Here is a 21,406-nt window from a genome sequence, read left to right on the forward strand (position 1 = left end):
CTAATCCCATTAGGCCTGTCTAAATCCACACTTCCTAAACAAGTATTTGCCCTAACCAATGTTGTAGTTGTGTTACCTCCACTGGCAGCTCATTCCTGCTATCTCCTTTAAACTTCTCCCCTCTCACCTAAATCTATGCTCTCTCACGCTAGATTCATTGGATAAAGATTCTGACTATCCTGTCTATGCCCTCATAATTTAGTACACTGTTATTCTCAGTCTCCCAGTGAGAATAAATCCACTCTTTTATAACTTAAAGCCTTGAATTCCAGGCAACATTCTGTTGAATTTCTTCTCCATTCACCTGACAAAACCCCATTCTCCAGCTCTCAGTGCAAACATGTGTAGGGGTCTTAGTGGAAAAATTATGGGATGGGATTCAGCAAATACATGCCAGCAGAGCAGAACATTTGTGGAAAAACACACAAATGCTGGAGAAACTCAGCAGGTCAAACAGTGCCTTGATGTAGCCAAGGTGAAGGAAGATCCATCGCCAACGTTTCGGGCTTGAGTCCTTCACCAGGGTGTGGGGGAACATGAGGGATGTCCGGAGAAAAGGGGGAAGGGGTTTTTTTCTTCTCCAACGTGGGGGGGGGGGGGGGGGGTCGTGGAGCTGGAGAGCAGCAGGGGCGACGGATGAGGAGCAGTGGGCGAGAATCCCCTCCCTGCGGAGAGCAAAGGCCAACTTCTCCCTTGGAGAGCTGGCGGACACATCGATGTCTGGCCACTCCTCACCCGCTGACTCGTTCGCATTGCTCTGGGTTCGCTCCAGATTCCAGCCCCTGCAGTTTTCTATTTGATTTTTAACCTTAACTGGGCCATTCAAGGCAGGACAGACGGATTCCCAGCCTGGATGAGAAACGAAGGGGGTTGGCCGGCTCGTTGGGCAAGACGGGGCTCGGGGACCGCTCGGACGCGCTGGGCAAGACGGGGCTGGTGACTCGCTGGTTTGCTCCCGGAAGTTAACGTGCAAGACTGTCGGGCTGAGCGAACGCTTCGAGGGGGAAGAGGTAAGCGAGCCGGGGCGTGCTTCGGGGACCCCCAAGCCCGGGGCGCCGCCGTCACCGAGGCATCAGGGGTCCGCAGCCCCTGTTTTGCTGCAGAGCCTGGTCCTGCTGAGGTGGAGGGTCTCGGGTCGGTCCCCCTCCCCAAAGTTGGGGGGGGGGGGCAGAAAACGATGGGATTATCCAGTGGGTGATGGATGGGACCGTTTCGGCCCCTCCATCGGAACCGAGGACGTGCTACCGGAGAAAATGAACTGTGCCCAGCCTGTATTAGGGCAAGGTTTTAAAAGACTTCACACGTGGGCACTGAGGAGGAGAGGAGTAAAAGAGGACAATCTGCAGACACCCTGGTTGATGTAGAAACACACACACACAGGGCTGGAGAAACTCAGCAGGTCAGGCAGTGCCCTGAAGACTCGCTCAGATAAAGATACAGGACCAGTGCTTTGGGTTGAGCCCTTCATCCAAATCTTGCCCGTCTTTGATGACGGGCCGGGCACGAAAAGCCAGTGCTTTGCTATTCAGAAGGACAGTGTTTCACCTGCTGAGTTTCTCCAGCCCTGTGTTTTTCTTGAGTGTAATTACATTTTAAATTCAGACCAGGCCATTTCGGCCCGAGTCCGCGCTGCCCAATTTACACCCACTGAAGGGTGAGAGGAAACCTGAGTCCCTGGGGAAAACCCACGCAGACGCGGGGAGAACATACAAACTCCTTACAGACAGCGCGGGACTCAAACCCCTATCCAGTTGCTGGTGGTGTAAAGGTGTTCCGCTAACCGCTACGCCTCATTTGTCCCAGCGGGTTCTTGCTAGCTGAAAACCATTTGGTATTCTTTGTCCATTGGGAGTGAAGATGGCTTAACTTTCACTCCAGTTTTGTGGGTTCTGATTAGGATAGTTGGATAGTTTATGAGGGAGTCTGCACCTTCAACTGCTTACTGCAGTTGAACCCCGTGTTGTCCAACTGCTTACGAGTCCAAGTGAACATAAGAGGATCCATAACTTAAAAAGCAATGATCCATGACTGGAAAACGGGAAGGCTGGAGAGCTTCAGTTCTCCAAAAGCAATACACCTCAATTCAACAACCAAGTGAAATGTGAAAGTCAGCAGATGCTGTGATTGATGCAAAAACATTCCAAAATGCTGGAGGAACTCAGGCAGTTTAAGCCAGGGTGTTTTCACTCAATTCAACAAACAGGACATTGTACAACTATATAGCATAGGTGTGGGTCTGTCCTGCTCAGCTCATCCATGCTAACCATATCTACGCGAATCCCATTAGGCCTGTCTAAATCCACACTTCCTAAACGAGTATTTGCCCTAACCAATGTTGTAATTGTGTAACCTCCACTGGCAGCCCATTCCTGCTATCTCCTTTAAACTTCTCCCCTCTCACCTAAATCTATGCACTCTCACGCTAGATTCATTGGATAAAGATTCTGACTATCCTGTCTATGCCCTCATAATTTAGTACACTGTTATTCTCAGTCTCCCAGTGAGAATAAATCCACTCTTTTATAACTTAAAGCCTTGAATTCCAGGCAACATTCTGTTGAATTTCTCCATTCACCTGACAAAACACCATTCTCCAGTTCTCAGTGCAAAACATGCAGACGCCACAACCAGGCATGACAAACACACACAGCCAAACGATACACATGCAGGACAATTATTTCATCAAAACAAATAAACATATTTGTTGGTACATATGTGTATCTCAGATGGCTGGTGTGAGCAGTTCCTTTGGTTGTTCAGTATTCTCACTTCCTGTGGGAAGAAGCAGTTTCTCAGTCTGATAGTGGTCTCTGATATTCCTGTATCTTTTCCCCAGTGGGAGCAGCTGAAAGGTGCTGTGTACAAGTTGGAAGACATCTTCAATGATTTAAAACATCCTGTTCAGACAATCCCAGTTGATCACGCCGATGGTGGGGAGGGGGTTGGTGGGGTGGGGTGGGGGGGAGAGGGAAGGGAGAGACTCCCGTGATCCTCTCTGCCACTCTTATGGTCCTGTAGATTGACCTCCGATCCATTTCTCTGCAGCCACCATACCACACTGTGATGCAGCCAGCCAGGATGCTCTCAATAGACCTCCGATAGAAGGTTAACAAAATGATGGCTGGTAGGTTGCCCACTTCAGTCTTCTCAGAAAGTGCTGTTGCACCTTCCTGACAAGTGAGGAGATGTTGAGTGTCCATGATAGTTAAGTGAAAGGAACTTTGTGCTCTCCACTCTCTCAACTATAGAGTTGTTACTGTGTAGTGGAGGGTGGTCATTCCTGGTCCAAAATCTATGATCACCTACTTCATCTTGTCCACGTTGAGACTCAGGTTGTTATTCTCTCACCATTTCACGAGGTTTTCCACCTCTTCTCTGTAGTGCAACTCATCATTGTTGATGAAGCCAGCAACTGTTGTGTTATCTGCAAACTTGATGACTCTATTGAAGCTGAATTTGGCAATGCAGTCGTGGGTCAGTAGCACACACCCCTGAGGTGCGCCAGTGCTCAGCGTGACAGTGTTCGACTTCTGCTGCTAACCCAGACAGACTGGTTTTTTTCATTAGGAAGTCCAGGATCCAGTTACACAGAGGGGTGTTGAGTCCCAGTGAGGACAGCTTCTCCACCAGCCTCTGGGGAATGATCGCATTAAACGCCAAGTTGAAGTCAATGAACAGCAGCCTGGCGAATGAGGTGTCGTTCTCCAGGTGGGCCAGGACGCAGTGAAGCGACAAGGCTGTAGCATCGATTGTGGAGCAGTTTCTTCTATAGGCAAATTGAAATGAGTCCAGTGTCTCTGGGAGGTGTGCTTTGATGCGTTCCATCACCAGACGCTTGAAGCATTTCATGACGGCAGTGATCAGTGCCACAGGGCTGTAGTCATTGAGGCCTGTTGTTGTCACCCTCTTGGGTACTGGGATAATGGTGGCTGTTTTGAACCCTGTGGGAATGATGGACTCAAACCTGGTTTGCGGTGCAGTGCTAACTGCTACACTAACCTTGCCATTATCAAAAGGATGACGAATTGTATATTCTTGAATCTTGAAGGCAAGTGTACTAAATGCCTTTTTTACTCTTATGTCCTTCTTGCAGGGACTTGCACTCCAAGGTTTCATTACACATCAATCCTTGTAAGGTCCCCGCCGTTTACCCTACATGTAGACCAGAATTTGACCTCTCAAAAGTACATAATCTCGCATTGAATCCATCAGCCCTGCTCCTCCCAACATTCCAGTTGTATCCTTTGACAACCTTCTTTGCCATCCTTCACTCCACCAATTTTTATTTCGTCTGCAGACCTGCTGAGTGCTTCCAGCATTTTCTGTTCCCATATCAGATTTTCAAACTATTTGCTCATCTGCCAAGAGAATTATTTCTGTTAGGAGGTGTGAGTGATAGTTGTTTGTGGGGAAGTCACTGAACTGATACTGGAATCAAAACCAGTAACAGAAACATTCAATGGAAAATGCCTTTGCAGTGAACTCTGCAGTTATTTATACCAGTTTTATGTGGACACCCAGAAGTGATTTTTCATACTTGTAATCTACTCACCAGGATCATATTGTGGTTTGTCCAGTTCTTATGGGTACATTGCATCCAGTATAATAGTGTGCAATATGCACACTTAATAGTGTTCCTTATTTTCTGAAAATTTTATTTATCATTTGCATCAATACAAACTTTGACTGTGTATATCGATATCACATTATAATAAACACACAAAATGATACAAAAACATTTTTTTATATTTTCTACCCTCTTACTCCCTAGAAAAGAAATAAAAAGAAAGAAACACCTAAATCCACACCTTTACTACTATTCATTTTTCTTCCGATACTTATTTTATATTCTAATATTAATTTTTCATTGAGGAGTAGGAGATATGGACTTTTACTAACAAAATCCATATATAGTTCCCAAATCTTGTAAAAATTTCCAATCTCTTTAAACTTATATGTAATCTTTTCTAATGGTATATATCTTTTCTTTGGCTTGGCTTCACGGACGAAGATTTATGGAGGGGTAATGACCACGTCAGCTGCAAGCTCGTTTGTGGCTGACAAGTCCGATGCGGGACAGGCAGACACGGTTGCAGCGGTTGCAAGGGAAAATTGGTTGGTTGGGGTTGGGTGTTGGGTTTTTCCTCCTTTGTCTTTTGTCAGCGAGGTGGGCTCTGTGGTCTTCTTCAAAGGAGGTTGCTGCCCGCCGAACTGTGAGGCGCCAAGATGCACGGTTTGAGGCGATATCAGCCCACTGGCGGTGGTCAATGTGGCAGGCACCAAGAGATTTCTTTAGGCAGTCCTTGTACCTCTTCTTTGGTGCACCTCTGTCACAGTGGCCAGTGGAGAGCCCGCCATATAACATGATCTTGGGAAGGCGATGGTCCTCCATTCTGGAGACGTGACCCACCCAGCGCAGTTGGATCTTCAGCATCGTGGACTCGATGCTGACGGCCTCTGCCATCTCAAATACTTCGATGTTAGGGATGAAGTCACTCCAATGAATGTTGAGGATGTATTTCACTACTCCATCTATCTATTGCTACAAAGTTCTCTGTTTTCCATGTTATTGCTAAATATTTTTTCGCTACCACTATTGCTATGTTCAAAAATTTTGTTTGATATTTATCCAGGTTCAGTTTTGTATCTGTATATTATGAAGCCACAAAATTCTTGGATCTTTCTGTATATTTAGCTTCATAATTTGTCCTAATACTATACTCAAATCTTTCCAAAATGTTTCCACTTTCACACAAGACCAAACTTAATCTTTAAAAAAAAGTCCCTATTTCCTTATTACATTGATAACATTTATCAGAATAATTTGAATTAAGACCATTTAATTTATGTGGAGTATAATATAATTGATGTAAAAATTATATTGAACCATTCGATATTTAGCATTAATCATAATTTTAACAGTCTCTTGACATAACCTTAAACATCTACCTTCTTCAATGTAAAATATAAGTCTTTTACCCATCTTTGCTTGGATTTATACAAATCTTTTTTTCTTCGTAGTATCTTGTAATTTAATTTACATATTAGTCATAAATTTCTCAATAAATGTATCTGTAATTAAATATTCAAATTGACTTTGTAACGGAAGTCTTAAATTCACACCTATTTTAAAAAAATGATTGTAAAAATGAAAAAATTGTATTATGTGGTATACCGTATTTCTCTTTCATTTGTTCAAATGTCATTAAAAAAAAAACATAAAAAGCAATCTTTTAATCTCTACATACCTTTACCAAATATCAAATAAGGAATTATTTAAAGTAAAAGGAATAAGTTGATTTTGTTTTAACATCATATTAGATATTTGGTAATTTTTAATTCCTCTCTCTATATGAATTCTGTTCCATCCCTTCAGTAAATGTTTTAAAATTGTTACTTCTATTTTCATCTATAATAATTCACTATATTACACTTGTGCAAAAAATTTTCTGGAATAGTTTCTGTAATTTTATTCATTTCAATCTTAACCCATGCTACTTTCTTACAACTTTGATAACAGAAGGATAAGAATCTTAATTGAGCTGCTTTGTAATAATTTTAAAAATTTGCTAATCTTAATCCTTGTTCAAATTTCCACTTAATTTCTCCAAAGCTACTCTTTGCATTTTACCTTTCCAAATAAACTCTCACAGATTTATTTAAATCCTGAAAAAAATTCTCTGGTATAGGAATGGGTAATGATTGAAACAAATATCCTATTCTTGGGAAAATATTCATTTTAACACAATTTACCCACCCTATTAAAGTTATTGGTAAATCTCTCCATCTTTTTAAATCATCTTGTATTTTTTAAATAATGGTAAATAATTTAATAACTTCACTTTTATCAACATTTTGGTTTAGTATCTGGTTGTAAAGTTATTATGCTAATCTTTTATTTAATTTATTCAATGATATTTCTGGTTTTGTTAAATAAACTATAAGATCATCAACAAATAAACTAATTTTATGTTCTTTATTATCTATCTCGAAACCTTTAATTTCTTCATCCCTTCTAATTGATTCGGGCAAAGTTTCTATAGCTAAAGCAAACAAAAATGGTGATATTGCACAACCTTGTCTAGATGATCTTTCTAATAGAGAAGGTTTTGATATTTGCCTATTTATAACTACTTCATAAAGGTATACGATCCTTTATCTGGACATATAAAATCTGGAAAGTGGGGAGAGAGGCGGCAGCGCAAGTCGGGCAGGCGAGGGGGGAGACCGGCAGGGCGACTGGAGGGGGGTGGGGTGGATACGGCAGCACAATTCGGGTGGGCTTAAATCTGCTTTCCAAAATCCATAAAAATCTGAAGTTTGGAACACACTGTCCCCCAAGGGTACCGGATAAAGGATAATACTCCTTTCAATTTATAAAGGCATTCGGAATTACAAATGTATTTAATACTTTAAATAAAATGTCCCACTCTAATCTATCAAAAGCTTTTTTCTGCATGTAATGCAACCTCTACTGCTGGTTTCTTTTCCTTCTGAGTTACCCCTATTAAGCTCATAAATTTTACTATATTATCTATAGATCTATTTTTAATAAAAACCAGTCTGATCCATATTTATTAATTTTGGTAAATATTTAGTTAATTATCTAATAGTTTAGATACAATTTTATAATCTGTATTCAATAATGATATGAGTCTATAAGATGAAAGTTTATAGGATCTTTTCCTTTTTTTTGGAATAACTTATTAAAGCTGTTTTAAAAGATTCTGGTTAAGTCATGTATCTCTCATTTTGATCTAAAACACCTATTAATAAAGGAATTAGTAATTCCTTAAATTCTTTGTAAAACTCTGGGGGGGGGGTGGTGGGGAACCATCTTCTCCTAGAGCTTTATTATTTTGTAATGACATCAAAATCTCATAAACCTATTTTAGAAAAAGAGTTAGATAGCTCTAATTTTTCATCTGTATTTAACTTGGGTAAATATTAACTTGCTGTAAATATTCCTCTATCTTTTTTTAAAAAATCTTTCAGGGATTCTGATTGATGTAACATTTTATAAAAATGTTCAAAGTTATCATTAATTTCCTGCGTCTTATAGGTGATTTGACCAGTTTCCTTCTTTGTTACAATTATTGTTCTAGAAACTTGCTCCTCTTTTAACTGCCAAACTAACAATTTATGGGCTTTTTCACCTAATTCATAATATCTCTCATGTTCTTGTTATTATCTCTTTCTACCCTATAAGTTTGTTAAATCTTAACTTTTTTTGATTCCAATAATCTCATCATCTTTTTTGCTTATTTCTCCATATTTAATATTTTCTTTTCCAATTGGCCTACTTCTTTCATGTTATTTCATTATTTTCGAAGTATAACTTATTATTTGACCTCTTAGATAAGCCTTCATTTAATCACATTTTATAAATTTATTTGTTACTAAATTTCCATTAGTTTTTAAATTTTTAAAAATCTGCTATCTCATAAAGTCACATCTCTCCTCTTTAACAATATCGTATTAGGTCTCCATCTATAATCTATATTCTGTTATTCCTCCAATAAATTTGAAAGTGTCAATGGTGAATGATCAGATAAAACTCTCATTTATATTTAATTTTTTGAACTCTAAATTGAAGTTGTGCAGAGACTAAAAACATATCTATTCGAGTATATGTTTTATGTCTAAAGGAATAGTCCCTTTCACTTGGATGGGTTCGCCTCAAAATATCTGTAAGTCCTATATCTTTCATTAAACCCATTGCAGTTTTGGCCATCCTATTTTTTATAATTTTATCACCAGATCTATCCAATTTGGAATCAAAAGTAAAATCTCCTCCTAATAAAATTTTCCCTTTAGCATTTGTTAATTGCATAAAGACATCTTGTATAAAATTTCCATCATCTATATTAGGTGCATATAAATTCAATAAGGTCCAAATTTCTGAATAAATTTGACAATTAACCAATACCTTCCTGCTGTGTCTATAGTTGTATCTAATAATTTAACTGGTAAATTTTTATGTATTAAATATTGCCACTCCTCTAGCTTTAAAATTAAATGATGATGCCAATACCATTCCACCCAGTCTCCTTTTAATTTTTCATGCTCCTTTTCTGTCAAATGTGTTTCTGATTTTAAAAAAAAACTACATACACTTTTGCTTTTTTCATGCACATAAATTTTTTTTTCTTTTTATTGGGTTCTGTATCCCATTTATATTAAAACACATAAAATTCATTCTACTCGCCATCAGATATTTTTATTAAATCCTTGGTCCATCTATCCTTCTCTCCCACTTCTCCCACTCTCAAAATATTAACAACTTTTCTCTTATTGTTCTTAATCTAAGTGTATAAAAGAAAAAAAGGAAATAATCCACCCCCCCCCCACCCCATAAAGCTGTACAGTATTATTGTTGCATCTCTAAACTCCTGATTTTTATGATCATGGTCAAACCACACTGAAACTCATGACTCCGCAGCAGTTAGCTCCATACTCCTGACTAACTCGCTTGAAATGCAATACAGTCTCCTGTTGCATTATATTGATACATTCTTATTTATTCATGGATCTTTTGGGTTTATGTGTAGTACATCCTCTTGTAGGTTAAAATCCTTCTCCCCATTAAACTCTCTCGAAATTATTCTGAATTACATCAAACACCATTCATCATTCAGTAATATTCCATTCAAGTATTAACCACTACTTGCCTCTCTCTTTCAGGCAATGAATCTGCATTCACCTTTGCCTCATTAAGCTCCGTTTTTTAAAAAAAATCTTATTTTTCCATCAGGAACAAAAACCTAAAATAGCCGGATACATCGAGACAAAGGCATTAACCTTCTTGTGTCGTTGCAGTTGGTTCCTCTTTCTTTGGTGGCATTTTGATTTATTCTCAGGTCTTCCAACACTTTTTCCTTCTGTTTTTTTTCACAATTTTAAAACCTTTTTGGACTTTTTTTCGACTATTTCGAAGAGAACAGTCTAACCCCATGTCATCACATGGCACGCCCCCATTATTGTTTCTTATTTAACCAGGGATGTAATGGTGAAGCCTGGAAACCATATGGTATTGTTAATGTTGAGGTGACCTAAATTGGCTTTGTGCTGGGATTTACTGATGTGTTCTGGAGTGGAGGGTCAAATCTGTCAGCTTGTCCTGCGACAGAGGTCTGGAACCTGGTTATTCTGGAGAATTCCTTCTCGGATACCACAGGTTAGACCTGTTGCTGGATTGGAAGCCTCGCTAATTTCATTAGCGATTGCACAGGAGAGATAGAGGCAGTAAAGTAGAAGGCAGTGTGACAAAGGGTAATTTTCCAAAATTGTTTTAGTAACTAATTATATGAATGATAAATGTATGAATTTTGGAGACACAAAAAAACTAATAAAATGACTTGCGGCTTGCATGAATTTGACAGAACTCCAGGGAGAGATAGGGTTGCCACAATATACTTCTTGACAGTTCTGGACCTTGATTAAATCCCAGATTCAGGCATTGACAGGGTATTGAACATGCCCGGCACTCTTTTTATATTTAAATTTTCCATCATCTATATTAGGTGCATATAAATTCAATAAGGTCCAAATTTCTGAATAAATTTGACAATTAACCAATACCTTCCTGCTGTGTCTATAGTTGTATCGAATAATTTAACTGGTAAATTTTTATGTATTAATATTGCCACACCTCTAGCTTTAAAATTAAATGATGCCAATACCATTCCACCCAGTCTCCTTTTAATTTTTCATGCTCCTTTTCTGGCAAATGTGTTTCTGATTTTAAAAAAAGCTATATACACTTTTGCTTTTTTCATGCACATAAATATTTAAATTTAGACATACAGCATGGTAACAGTCCATTTTGGCCCACATGTCCGTGCCGCCCAATTTGCACCCCATTAACCTACACCCCCGGTATGTTTTGAACGGTGGGAGGAAACTGGAACCCCCGGATAAAACCTATGCTGACAGTGTGGGATTCGAACCCCAGTCCGGTCCCATTTGCTGGTGCTGTAAAGTGTTGTGCTAACCACTACACTATCCGTGCCACCCTTTTAGGGTGTTCTTTTTTTATATTATGCTGCCTATTGAATTTCAGTTTAGGTTGACTTACCTGGAATGTGCACAAAACAACTTTTTACCTGCATCTCAGACAGTAAACAATTCAATTCAATACAGTTCGGAAGGTCAGCAAGTCAAACTTGTCCCAGGTAAGTACAGGAAGGGACGAGATCCTGGGCAGTGGTCCCAATTCAGCATGAAGCAGCCCATTGTTTGCTAACATATTATATTATCATCTTAGTCACACCAGTTAAATTAATATGCTGTTGTATGATTGGACCTGAGGATTTAATAATTAGCATTCCTCCCCCAAGAGCACACTGCAGTCAGGCCCCTCAACCCCCCCCCCTCCAGTCCTTGATGACTTAAAAGTGTTCCTCATTATAATGTCAAATTAAGGTTTTAAGATCTTCTTGGCATTGGACCATAGAAACATAGAAAATAGGTGCAGGAGTAGGCCATTTGACCTTTCAAGCCTACACCACCATTTTTGATCATGGCTGATCGTCTACTCAGTACCCAGTACCTGCCTTCTCCCTATACCCCCTGATCCCCTTAGCCACAAGGGCCAAATCCAACTTCCTCTTAAATATAGATAAAGAACTGGCTTCAACTTCTTCCTGTGACAAAGAATTCCACAGATTCACCACTGTCTGAGAGATTTTTTTTTCCTCATCTCACTCCTTAAAGACTTCAACTGTGACCCCTGGTTCTGATTTTCCCCAAAATTGGGTACACTCTTCCTGCATCTAGCCTGTCCAATCCCTTAAGAATTTTATACGGTTCTATAAGATCCCCCCTCAATCTTCTAAATTCCAGTGAGTATAAGCCTAGTCGATCCAGCCTTTCTTCATATGTAAGTCCTGCCATCCCTGGTATCAATCTAGTGAACCTTCTTTGCACTCCCTCTATGGCAAGGATGTCTTTCTTCAGATAAGGAGACCAAAACTGTACACAATACTCCAAGTGTGGTCTAACCAAGGCCCTGTACAGCTGCAGTAGAACCTCTCTGCTTCTGTACTCGAATCCTCTTGCTATGAATGCCAACATACCATTCGCTTTCCTCTCTGCTTTCCCACTTTCAATGACTGATGCACAGTGACACCCAGGTCTCGTTGCACCTCTCCTTTTCCTAATCGGATACCATTTAGGTAATATTCTTCTCTCCTGTTCTTGCCTCCAAAGTGGATAGCCTCACATTTATCTACATTAATATTGCATCTGCCATGCTTTGGCCCACTCACCTAACTTGTCCAAGTCACCCTGCATCCTCTTAACATCCTCTACACAGCTAACCCTGCCACCCAGCTTCATGCCATCTGCAAACTTGGAGAAGCTGCTTTCTATTCCCTCATCTAAGTCGTTGATATATATTGTAAATAACTGTGGTCCCAGCACTGAGTCCTGCTGTACCCCAGCTAGTCACTGCCTGCCATTCTGAAAAGAGCCTGTTTATTCCTACTTTTCGCTTCATGTCTGTCAACCAATTTTCTTTCCACCTCAATAGCATACCTCCTATGCCATATGCTTTAAGTTTGTATACTCATCTCTGGTGCAGGACCTTATCAAAAGCCTTCTGAAAGTTCAGATATACCACATCCCTTGTCCTCAAAAATAATTCTATTAGATTCATCAGATATGATTTTCCGTTCATAAAACCAAGCTGACTCTGTCCGATGACATCACTACTGTCCAAATGTGCCGCAATCGTATCTTTAAAAACTGACTCTAGCATTTTCGCCGCTACTGGTGATGTCAGGCTAACTGGTCTATAGTTTCCCATTTTCTCTCTCCCTCCCTTCTGAAAACACCGAGTGCTGTGTTGGCTGCCCTTCAGCTCCCATTTGATTAAATGGTTGAGGAGTGGAATAGTTAGCCAGGGTTTCTATTGCCTTTCATCAGCTTAACCTCTGAGCTGTGCACCACTGAGGACAGTGACTTTGTTCATCTTGAGTTCTGTTTATTGACTTGGATCAGTAGTATTGATCAGGTAGTTCAATACAATTAGGTGGGCTGCCTTGGACATTTTAATTTGATATGGCTTTGGAAACGGTCTTATTCAAACACCTGTTTAATCAGGTTGCACTTGTACAATCAGATGACAATAAACTTAACTAATACGTATTCATTATGACAAAGCCTACCAAATTTTTGAGAAGATGATGGTGGGGTGTTGATAATTCCCAAGTAATTCTCAGATGTTAATTCGGAGAATTAAAGCAAGCCATGTTAGAGGTGCCCTGACCCAGGAAACATTCCCTCTCCAATCGCACAGTTATGGGAGGAAACTGGACCACTCTGGCGAAACTCAGGTAATCACAGGGAATCATTTTATGCCAGACTGTTTGACAAGAGTTAGAAATACTCCACTGCTGTGGCATTTTCATGCACTTGTAGTTTCTCCAAATTAGGGTGGCAGAGCCACTACCTCAAAGCTCCAATGACCTGGGCACAGTCCTGACCTTGGGTACTCTATGTTGAGTTTGGACGTATTCCCTGGGCCTTATTCATGCTGTTCATAAATGAAAAAAGGTTGGTTTACAGGTGCAGCAGATGATCAAGAAGGTGAATTGGAACTTGGCCTTCCATGCGAGAGGGATTGAATTTAAAGGCAGGGTACTGGTAAGACCATCCCTGGATTACTGTGAGCAGTACTGGTCTCCTTATTTGAGAAATTATATCTACCTATGGTAGAGGAGGTTCCCCAGGTTGATTCTGAAATAAGGGGGCTAGCTTATGAGGAATATAGCCAGTGACTGTACTCACTGAAGTTTAAGAGAGGGCAATCTTATGGAAAACTATAAAATTATGAAAGAAATAGTTGAGCAGGATAATTGTTTCCACTTGCAGGTGAGACTAAAATTAGGGAACATAACCTCAAGATTCAGGGGAGTAGATTTAAGACTGGTTCTTCCAGAGAGTAATGAAACTATGGGATTTTTGGCCCAATGAAGCAGTGGAGGCTGCCTCATTTTTAGGAAACAGATTTATGAATAGAAGAGGAATTAAGGGTTATGGGGGACAGGCAGATAGGTGGAGCTGAATCCACAACCAGATCAGCCTTGATTTTATGGAAAGACTGAGTGGGGTCGATGGATCAGAAGGCCTACTCCTGCTCTTGTGTTATGTTCTTATTTTATTAAGCTTTTAACCTTTTGTTGCTGCACTCTTCGCTTCTGTTTTGTAGGCAATATGAACAGTATGATCTCCCCAGCTCGTACCCTGAAGAGTTTTAGTTCCCATGTTGTCTTGTGGAGAATGTGTGCATCAGGCGAATTGTATGGAGTGCAGGGTTTGCGAGCAATCTGTGCCAATTTCAGTCCGAACTTGAGCACTGTCCAGCAGAGATCCAAAAGACATTGTGCTCTGCCTGGATTCTGGGAGAAGCCACTTCTTGAATTCATAAGGCACAAAAGCTCAAAAAAGAGACATAAGAAGATGTTGCATGACCCAGATGACGAGGAGGAGGATCCTGAGAAAAGTGACTACGAGGATGAATCTGAAGAAGAGGAAGATGACAGAATCCAGCCAAAGACCTATAAAGATCTTGAGAAAGTAGTGACTTCTTTTCGGTATGACCTCATCATGAAAGCAGGTCTGGATATGGCAAGGAAGTAAGTGTCAAATCTTTGAACTGTTGCATCATTCTTACTTTATTTCAGCACAGATACTGGGATGCAAAGTAGAGTTGTGGCCAAGATCCTAATTATCACCTAACTACAGTCATCGGCATATACCAGCCTTGGTATTCATAAGAATATATGATGCAAGAGACAGGGCCAGGAGTGGGCTACTTAGTCTTCAAGCATGCTCCACTATTCATCGAGATCGTGGGCAAATATCCTGCTCTATCTCCGACTCCTCGCTTCCCTTCAATATCCAGAAATTTATTGATCTCTGTTTGGATGGACCAATAGACAATAGACAATAGGAGCTGGAGTAGGCCCTTCGGCCCGTCGAGCCAGCACCGCCATTTCACTACCATCAGTACCCCTTTCCAGCCTTATCCCCATAACCATTAACTCCTTTGCCCACCCCTGCCCTTAACTACAGGAATTTGAGATTGTTTTCAGCTCACATGTGGAATTCCCTAAAATATGCCACGCGGTTGTTTAGGTGTTCATTTTGTCAGGACAAGGATGATAATTCCCATTGTACTAAATATTATCAGGCTCAGTGGAGGTAGTGTGAAGGGTGTTACTGTTCAAGCCTGCACTACCCTGGTGTGGTTTACTAACGATATTCAGGACCCTTCTAATGATGCTGAGTGATTGTATGGTCATGAGCACTGACATGTGGCTTATTCACAACACTGCTTGTTTATTTGGTGTATAAATTTTAAATTTAGACATGTAGCACAGTAACAGGCCATTTTGGTCCATAAGTCCATGACAATCATGTTGTATCACTCCTTCATTAGATACTCCAATCCTATCTTCTAAGTAGTTAGACTTTTTTTATTTACACAGAACAAAAACTTGCTCTATCAGATGGTAGGCCTACTGTTTATTCTATAATTTCCAACATCGTGCTTTCCACTTCCATAGCGCAGTCATTCTTGGCAATTGTCTCTACAAACGTGAGGACATCCAAGTGTCACCTGACCCAGTGTTAGTCTATAATGTTCCTCAATATCTCAGTCTAAAAAACGATCGTTCTTGTCTGTCCAATCTCTGTAATCTCCTACAGCCCTGCAGTGATCTCGCTCATCCTTGGACTCAATCAGTCCATCACTGGTCAGACTTTACAACCTCTCCCAGACCTTACTGCATCTGCAGCACATTACATGGATAAAGGGGCATAACTATCCACTCACTGGCTGACCGTCATTTCACCCTTTTACTGATATTCCCCTTGTTTCTCCCTTTTCCCCTTCCTGCTTTAACTAGGCCCAATGAGCCATCTCAGTTCTGAGAAAAGGACCTTCAACTTGAAAAGTTAACAGGCTTCTCTTTCCACAGATGCTGCATAATTGGCTGTGTTCTTCCAGCATTTCTATTTTAATGTTTTTCCAGGTAGCCTGGTTGATTGACTCTCTGTACTATGCTACAAAAATGTTCAGTTCCTCCACTATTGGAGGTCAATGGCTGCAATGTGTGGCATTTATAAAATGTGCTGCAGTTGTTTGTTGACAGGTTACTTTAAGAGCACCTTGTAAAACTGCAACCTGTACTCCCAAAGAAGACCAGGGTAGCAGGTGCTTCTGAAACAATCATCTGCTTAGAATAGATTGTCAGTATAGACATGATGGCCAACAGATCTGTTTCTCTGTTCTTGGAGTCTGTCTCTGATAGAGACATGTGCTTTGTCCTACAGCAAGGTGGAAGATGCCTTCTATGGGAACAAACTGAGGCTGAATGGGGAAAAGTTGCTGAAGAAAAGTAAAGCGGTACATTTTATATTTTCACAGCTTACATTTTTTTACATTTGTTAAAATGTTAATGATACAGCACGGTAACAGGCCTTTCGAGCCCGTGAAAGCTGAACCACCCAATTAACTTACCAGCCCCATACGTTTTGGAGGGTGGGAGGAAACTAGGGCACCCACAGAAATCCCTTGCAGAGAGCAAGATTCAAACCCAGATGTAATAGTGTTGCATTATCCACTACACTAACTGTGGTGCCCATGTCGTTCGTGAGCGGGAGGGGGGCACTATCCACTGCACTAACTATGGTGCCCATGTCGTTCGTGAGCGGGAGGGGGGCACTATCCACTACACTTAACTGTGGTACCCATGTCGTTCGTGAGCGGGAGGGGGCACTATCCACTACACTTAACTGTGGTACCCATGCCGTTCGTGAGCGGGAGGGGGGCACTATCCACTACACTTAACTGTGGTACCCATGTCGTTCGTGAGCGGGAGGGGGGCACTATCCACTACACTTAACTGTGGTACCCATGTTGTTCGTGAGCGGGAGGGGGGCACTATCCACTACACTTAACTGTGGTACCCATGTCGTTCGTGAGCGGGAGGGGGGCACTATCCACTACACTTAACTGTGGTACCCATGTCGTTCGTGAGCGGGAGGGGGGCACTATCCACTGCACTAACTGTGGTGCCCATGTCGTTCGTGAGTGGGAGGGGCGCACTATCCACTACACTTAACTGTGGTACCCATGTCGTTCGTGAGCGGGAGGGGGGCACTATCCACTACACTTAACTGTGGTACCCATGTCGTTCGTGAGCGGGAGGGGGGCACTATCCACTACACTTAACTGTGGTACCCATGTCGTTCGTGAGCGGGAGGGGGGCACTATCCACTACACTTAACTGTGGTACCCATGTCGTTCGTGAGCGGGAGGGGGGCACTATCCACTGCACTAACTGTGGTGCCCATGTCGTTTGTGAGTGGGAGGGGCGCACTATCCACTGCACTAACTGTGGTGCCCATGTCGTTCGTGAGTGAGGGGGGGCGAATTGTGGTGCCCATGTCGTTCGTGAGTGGGAGGGGCGTACATGCACCTTTGCATGATGTCTCTTTCTTATCAGTTAATTACTGTTCTGTGTATAACAGGCACAAATCATTCAGCAGTAGGTCTGTTAGTTGGAGTTCTTCCTCAACTAAAAGACCAAGTGACAATTCCATCTTCCTTCACCATACTTGTATCAATTGGTGGTCTTTGTTGCATTTATACTGAGGCTTATTCTGTACCTTCCATGTTTGGACTCTGATCTCTAGTCCTTGTCTTTGATATAAACCAGGCCACTGTATTAGCTGGAGCCAGATTAGCCAGACTTCAGATTGTGGTAAAACACGAAAGTCTGTTGACACTGTGGTTGAAGTAAAAACACAAGGCTGGAGAAACTCAGCAGGTCAAACAGTGTACTTTATGTAGCAAAGATAAAGATACAAGACCAACATTTCAGGCTTGAGCCTGTCATCAAAGTATGTACCTTGTTCATATACCTTAATGAAGGGCTCAAGCCTGAAACATTGGTTCTGCATCTTTAACTTTGCTACATAAAATACACGATTTGACCTACTGAGTTCCTCCAGCATTTGTATTTAAACTTCATATTATTTCAGCTCTCAAGTGTCTGGGAAATTTCTTCATCTTAAGAGGATATAACTGAGGATTTACCTGTAGTCCTACTAAGCTGATTTTGTTTTATTTAAAATATCACTGTGCAACAAATGTCTAATTAGCTTTTGTAAGTACATCCAAGTATGGGCTTGGAATTACTTGTTTGGGCAGCATGGATAATGAAGTGGTTAGTGCAACGCCTTTACAGCGCCAGCCATTGGGACCAGGGTTCGAATCCCGCGCTGTCTGTAAGGACTTTGTCCATTCTTCCCGTCTCTGCCTGGGCTTTCTCTGGGGCTCCAGTTTCTTCCCACCCTTCAAAGCATACCGTGGGTGTAGGTTAATGGGGTGTAAATTGGACGGCACGGATTAGTGAACTGAAATGGGCTGTTACCATGCTGTATGTCTAAACTAAAATTGAAAAAAAAATTAAATTTTAAAAATTTAAAAGAACAGCAATGCCTCCAAAGAGGGTCCTCCAAAACGTTCCCAATCATTTCTCTCCATGGATGCTGCCTGACCCATTGAGTCCATCCAGGTACACTTAGCTCAGTAATTTTACAGTGAGAGAAATTGAATGTGTTTTCTATTTTGTAGTCCATTCAAAAGGTATGGATTCAAAATGGCAGGCAGGGAAGGATAAGAAAACACACACACACACACACACACACACACACACACACACACACACACACTCACACAGTCCTTTGTGAAATAGTGGCGGCTTGGTCCATCACATCATGCTGGGGGGGTGTGGGGGGGGGAAACAACTTGCAATGATCACATGTCTGGTTTGACTCCTTTATTAGTGGTCTCACTTCTGAATCCAAAAGTCTTTTATTCCGTTCCACTCCTTAAGCCCAGATGAGGTGTAGCATATTTCTTCTGAAACCTAGATACTCTCTGGTCTGCTAGGTTGTTGGAAAAGGTCCATTAGCACCTCTTCCAGCAAGAATAAGCAAATTCACCTTGGTCTCTGGGATGATATTTATCCTCCAACATCAGCTTTAAAAAATAAAACCGGTTTTTGAGGTCAAGTTTGTTGTCATATACAACCAGATAAAATACTGTTTCCCCGGATCATGGTGCACTTGTATACATAATACACAACCCATAAAAATCATAAAGATGTAAAGATATAAAGATATTGTGGAATAATTCCAGGTTATGGGAGAATTGAAGTTAAAACGGTGCAAGGACATCATCTTTTGTCAATGAGACCTCATTTAAGAATCTAACAGGAAGTAAAAGACTGGGGAATTTAGGGAATAAACCTTAAAATAGATAAAGAAAACGGAGTGAGAGTTTCCTGATACGTACTGGCTGAGAATTTCTGTCATCTCTGAAGGGTTCCTGTTGATATCCTGAAATTGTGAGAGATCAAAAGGACAAACATGGAATCTCCCTGAGTTTATGATGTGAATACACAAGATGCTGAACTGAAATTTGGATCTGAAGGTGTTTTGTTTTACCTCTTGACTTGCAGGTGAAGGAGGGCGATGTCCTGGATCACCTTATTGGAGAGGACAAAGAAGCCGAGACTGCCACAGTCATGAGGGTGGTGTTCAGAAAGGTTGCCGAGGAAATGACTGACACCAATAAATACAGGGTGACCTTGAGACGTTGGAAACATCTGAAGCTGCCAAGAGCGGAAGTGTCCAAATAAGTTTGCTCTGCCTACTGACTATTTACCCATGACGTATGATGTGACAGGATCCAAAATCAGAAAATCCCTACCTTGCAGTGTTTTTCTCAATGGCAACATGAGGAGTTCACAACTTCTGCATTTCTGTAAAGGGACTCAGGTTTATCCTGACCCAATGGTGAAAGATGCATAAGTGCAAGTATTTGCATTTTTTATTTGGAACACTCTTCACTTGAAGAACATTCTGAGAGTTTCCTGGGAGGATGTATCAGTCCCAAGCAACAGGAGGAGGATTTGGGGGTGGTGATTGTGAGTTGAACGGGGGAATAAGAGAGGTTTGCAGAGGCTTCTGGAGACGCAAAGGGAGGTTTTTGAAACTGAAATCTGGCCTGAATAGGGGTTGAAAGAGCAGCCTCGTGAAGAAATGGATAACTCATCTGCAGGGAAAACAAAGAACATAAGAAATTTGAGCCTGGGGAAGCATCTTTCTTGCATCCCAAAATCCAAGTTTCAATAAGATCTCCTCTAATTCTATTAAACTTGAGAGAATACCAGTCTAGCCTACTCGATCTCACCTTGTACTGCAACCTTAGAACCAGTCAAGCGATTCATTGATTCATTTCCTCTGCAACAATTGCATCCTCTTTTATGTAAGGAGACCAACACTGAGGCTACACCTGGATTGTGTACAGTGTCATGTTTCAATCCAGGTGCAGTCTGTCAGGATTGAAATATGATGCTCAAGTCCTCTTGTGCAAGGTTAATGTACCCATTTGCTTCTTGGATTGTTTATTATCTTCCCAATGATTTTGAATAATGTATATACAAGGCTATTAGATTCATTGACTGCTGTGTTTCTGTACTTATAAAGGTAACACTTCTGTCCCGTGCATCAAACTACATAGCTTCCATTATGTATGGTGTTACCCCTGTTTGGTGTACTTAGGGCAGAGATTGATAGGTTCCTGATCAGCCAGGCAGTGGGGCTGAATGGGAAAATAGATCCGCGGGGCAGATTCGATGAGCTGAATAGCCTATTTCTACTCATTATTGAATTGTTTGTGACCATTGAATCTTCTTTACCTTCTCAAACCCTACTAATTCCAACCAGTTCACTATCACCCAGCAAACTTGGAATGTGCGAGCGGGAAGTCTCAGCCAAATTGTTGATGTAGATTGTGAAGTGTTAAACAAGAAGACTGTAGATGCTGGAAAATGGGAACCATCCACAAAATTCTGGAGGAACTCAGTGGGCTAGACAGCATCCATCAAAAGAAATAGACAGTCGAGGTTTCAGGCAGGAACCTTTCATTGGTAGCCTGATGGTGGGGAGGGAGGTGGAGGATAGGAACTCAATCTAGCAGATGTTATATGAGAAGGGGATATGGAGGAAAGGGCAGAGGGCTGAGAAAGATCTACGAATAGGAGGAAAGGAAGGTGGTGGTGGGGCTACAGGAAGGAAGGTTTTGGGGTTGGGCAGGTAAGGTGGGAGGTGGAAGGAAAAGGAGTCAGAGAGTTAAGGTAAAGTAAGGGTGGGTGGAACCAGAAATTAGAGGTTGAAGACTTCTATCGATATTGATGCCATCCGGTTGGGGTTCAAACACTGATCCCTGCATCACTCCACTAGTTAAAACTAATAAAGACCAGCCTGTACCTGTTGTCTGGAATCTGGCTGATAACCATCTCAATCCATGTTGGTGTGTGCCTCC

At 41.3% G+C, this 21,406-nt stretch overlaps 1 protein-coding gene across 3 annotated transcripts; it reads left to right on the forward strand.

The window, feature by feature from the left end:
* The first annotated feature begins 732 nt into the window (after positions 1-732).
* Positions 733-21,389, forward strand: mtres1 (mitochondrial transcription rescue factor 1). Of its 3 annotated transcripts, none has more exons than XM_069883570.1 (5): positions 733-1,010; positions 3,046-3,124; positions 14,213-14,639; positions 16,342-16,406; positions 19,539-19,729. In XM_069883570.1, the coding sequence occupies exons 2-5, from the start codon at positions 3,115-3,117 to the stop codon at positions 19,643-19,645; spliced, it is 609 nt and encodes a 202-aa protein (XP_069739671.1). In that variant the 5' UTR covers positions 733-1,010; positions 3,046-3,114; the 3' UTR covers positions 19,646-19,729. The 3 variants fall into 3 exon arrangements, with proteins under 3 accessions (XP_069739671.1, XP_069739669.1, XP_069739670.1); XM_069883568.1 differs by having other exon boundaries at positions 736-1,010; positions 16,342-16,414; positions 19,539-21,389; XM_069883569.1 differs by lacking the exon at positions 3,046-3,124 and having other exon boundaries at positions 737-1,010; positions 16,342-16,414; positions 19,539-21,389.
* The last annotated feature ends 17 nt before the right edge of the window (positions 21,390-21,406 follow it).

The sequence above is a fragment of the Narcine bancroftii genome, chromosome 6, assembly GCF_036971445.1.
Source record: "Narcine bancroftii isolate sNarBan1 chromosome 6, sNarBan1.hap1, whole genome shotgun sequence".
Lineage (NCBI taxonomy): Eukaryota > Metazoa > Chordata > Chondrichthyes > Torpediniformes > Narcinidae > Narcine > Narcine bancroftii.

Bases quoted from the DNA above. Each gene is read 5' to 3' on its own strand.
- mtres1 (XM_069883568.1), top strand. The intron at 14,640-16,341 runs GTAAGTGTCAAA...TTTGTCCTACAG, and splicing joins GGTCTGGATATGGCAAGGAA to CAAGGTGGAAGATGCCTTCT. The intron at 16,415-19,538 runs GTACATTTTATA...CTTGACTTGCAG, and splicing joins TGCTGAAGAAAAGTAAAGCG to GTGAAGGAGGGCGATGTCCT.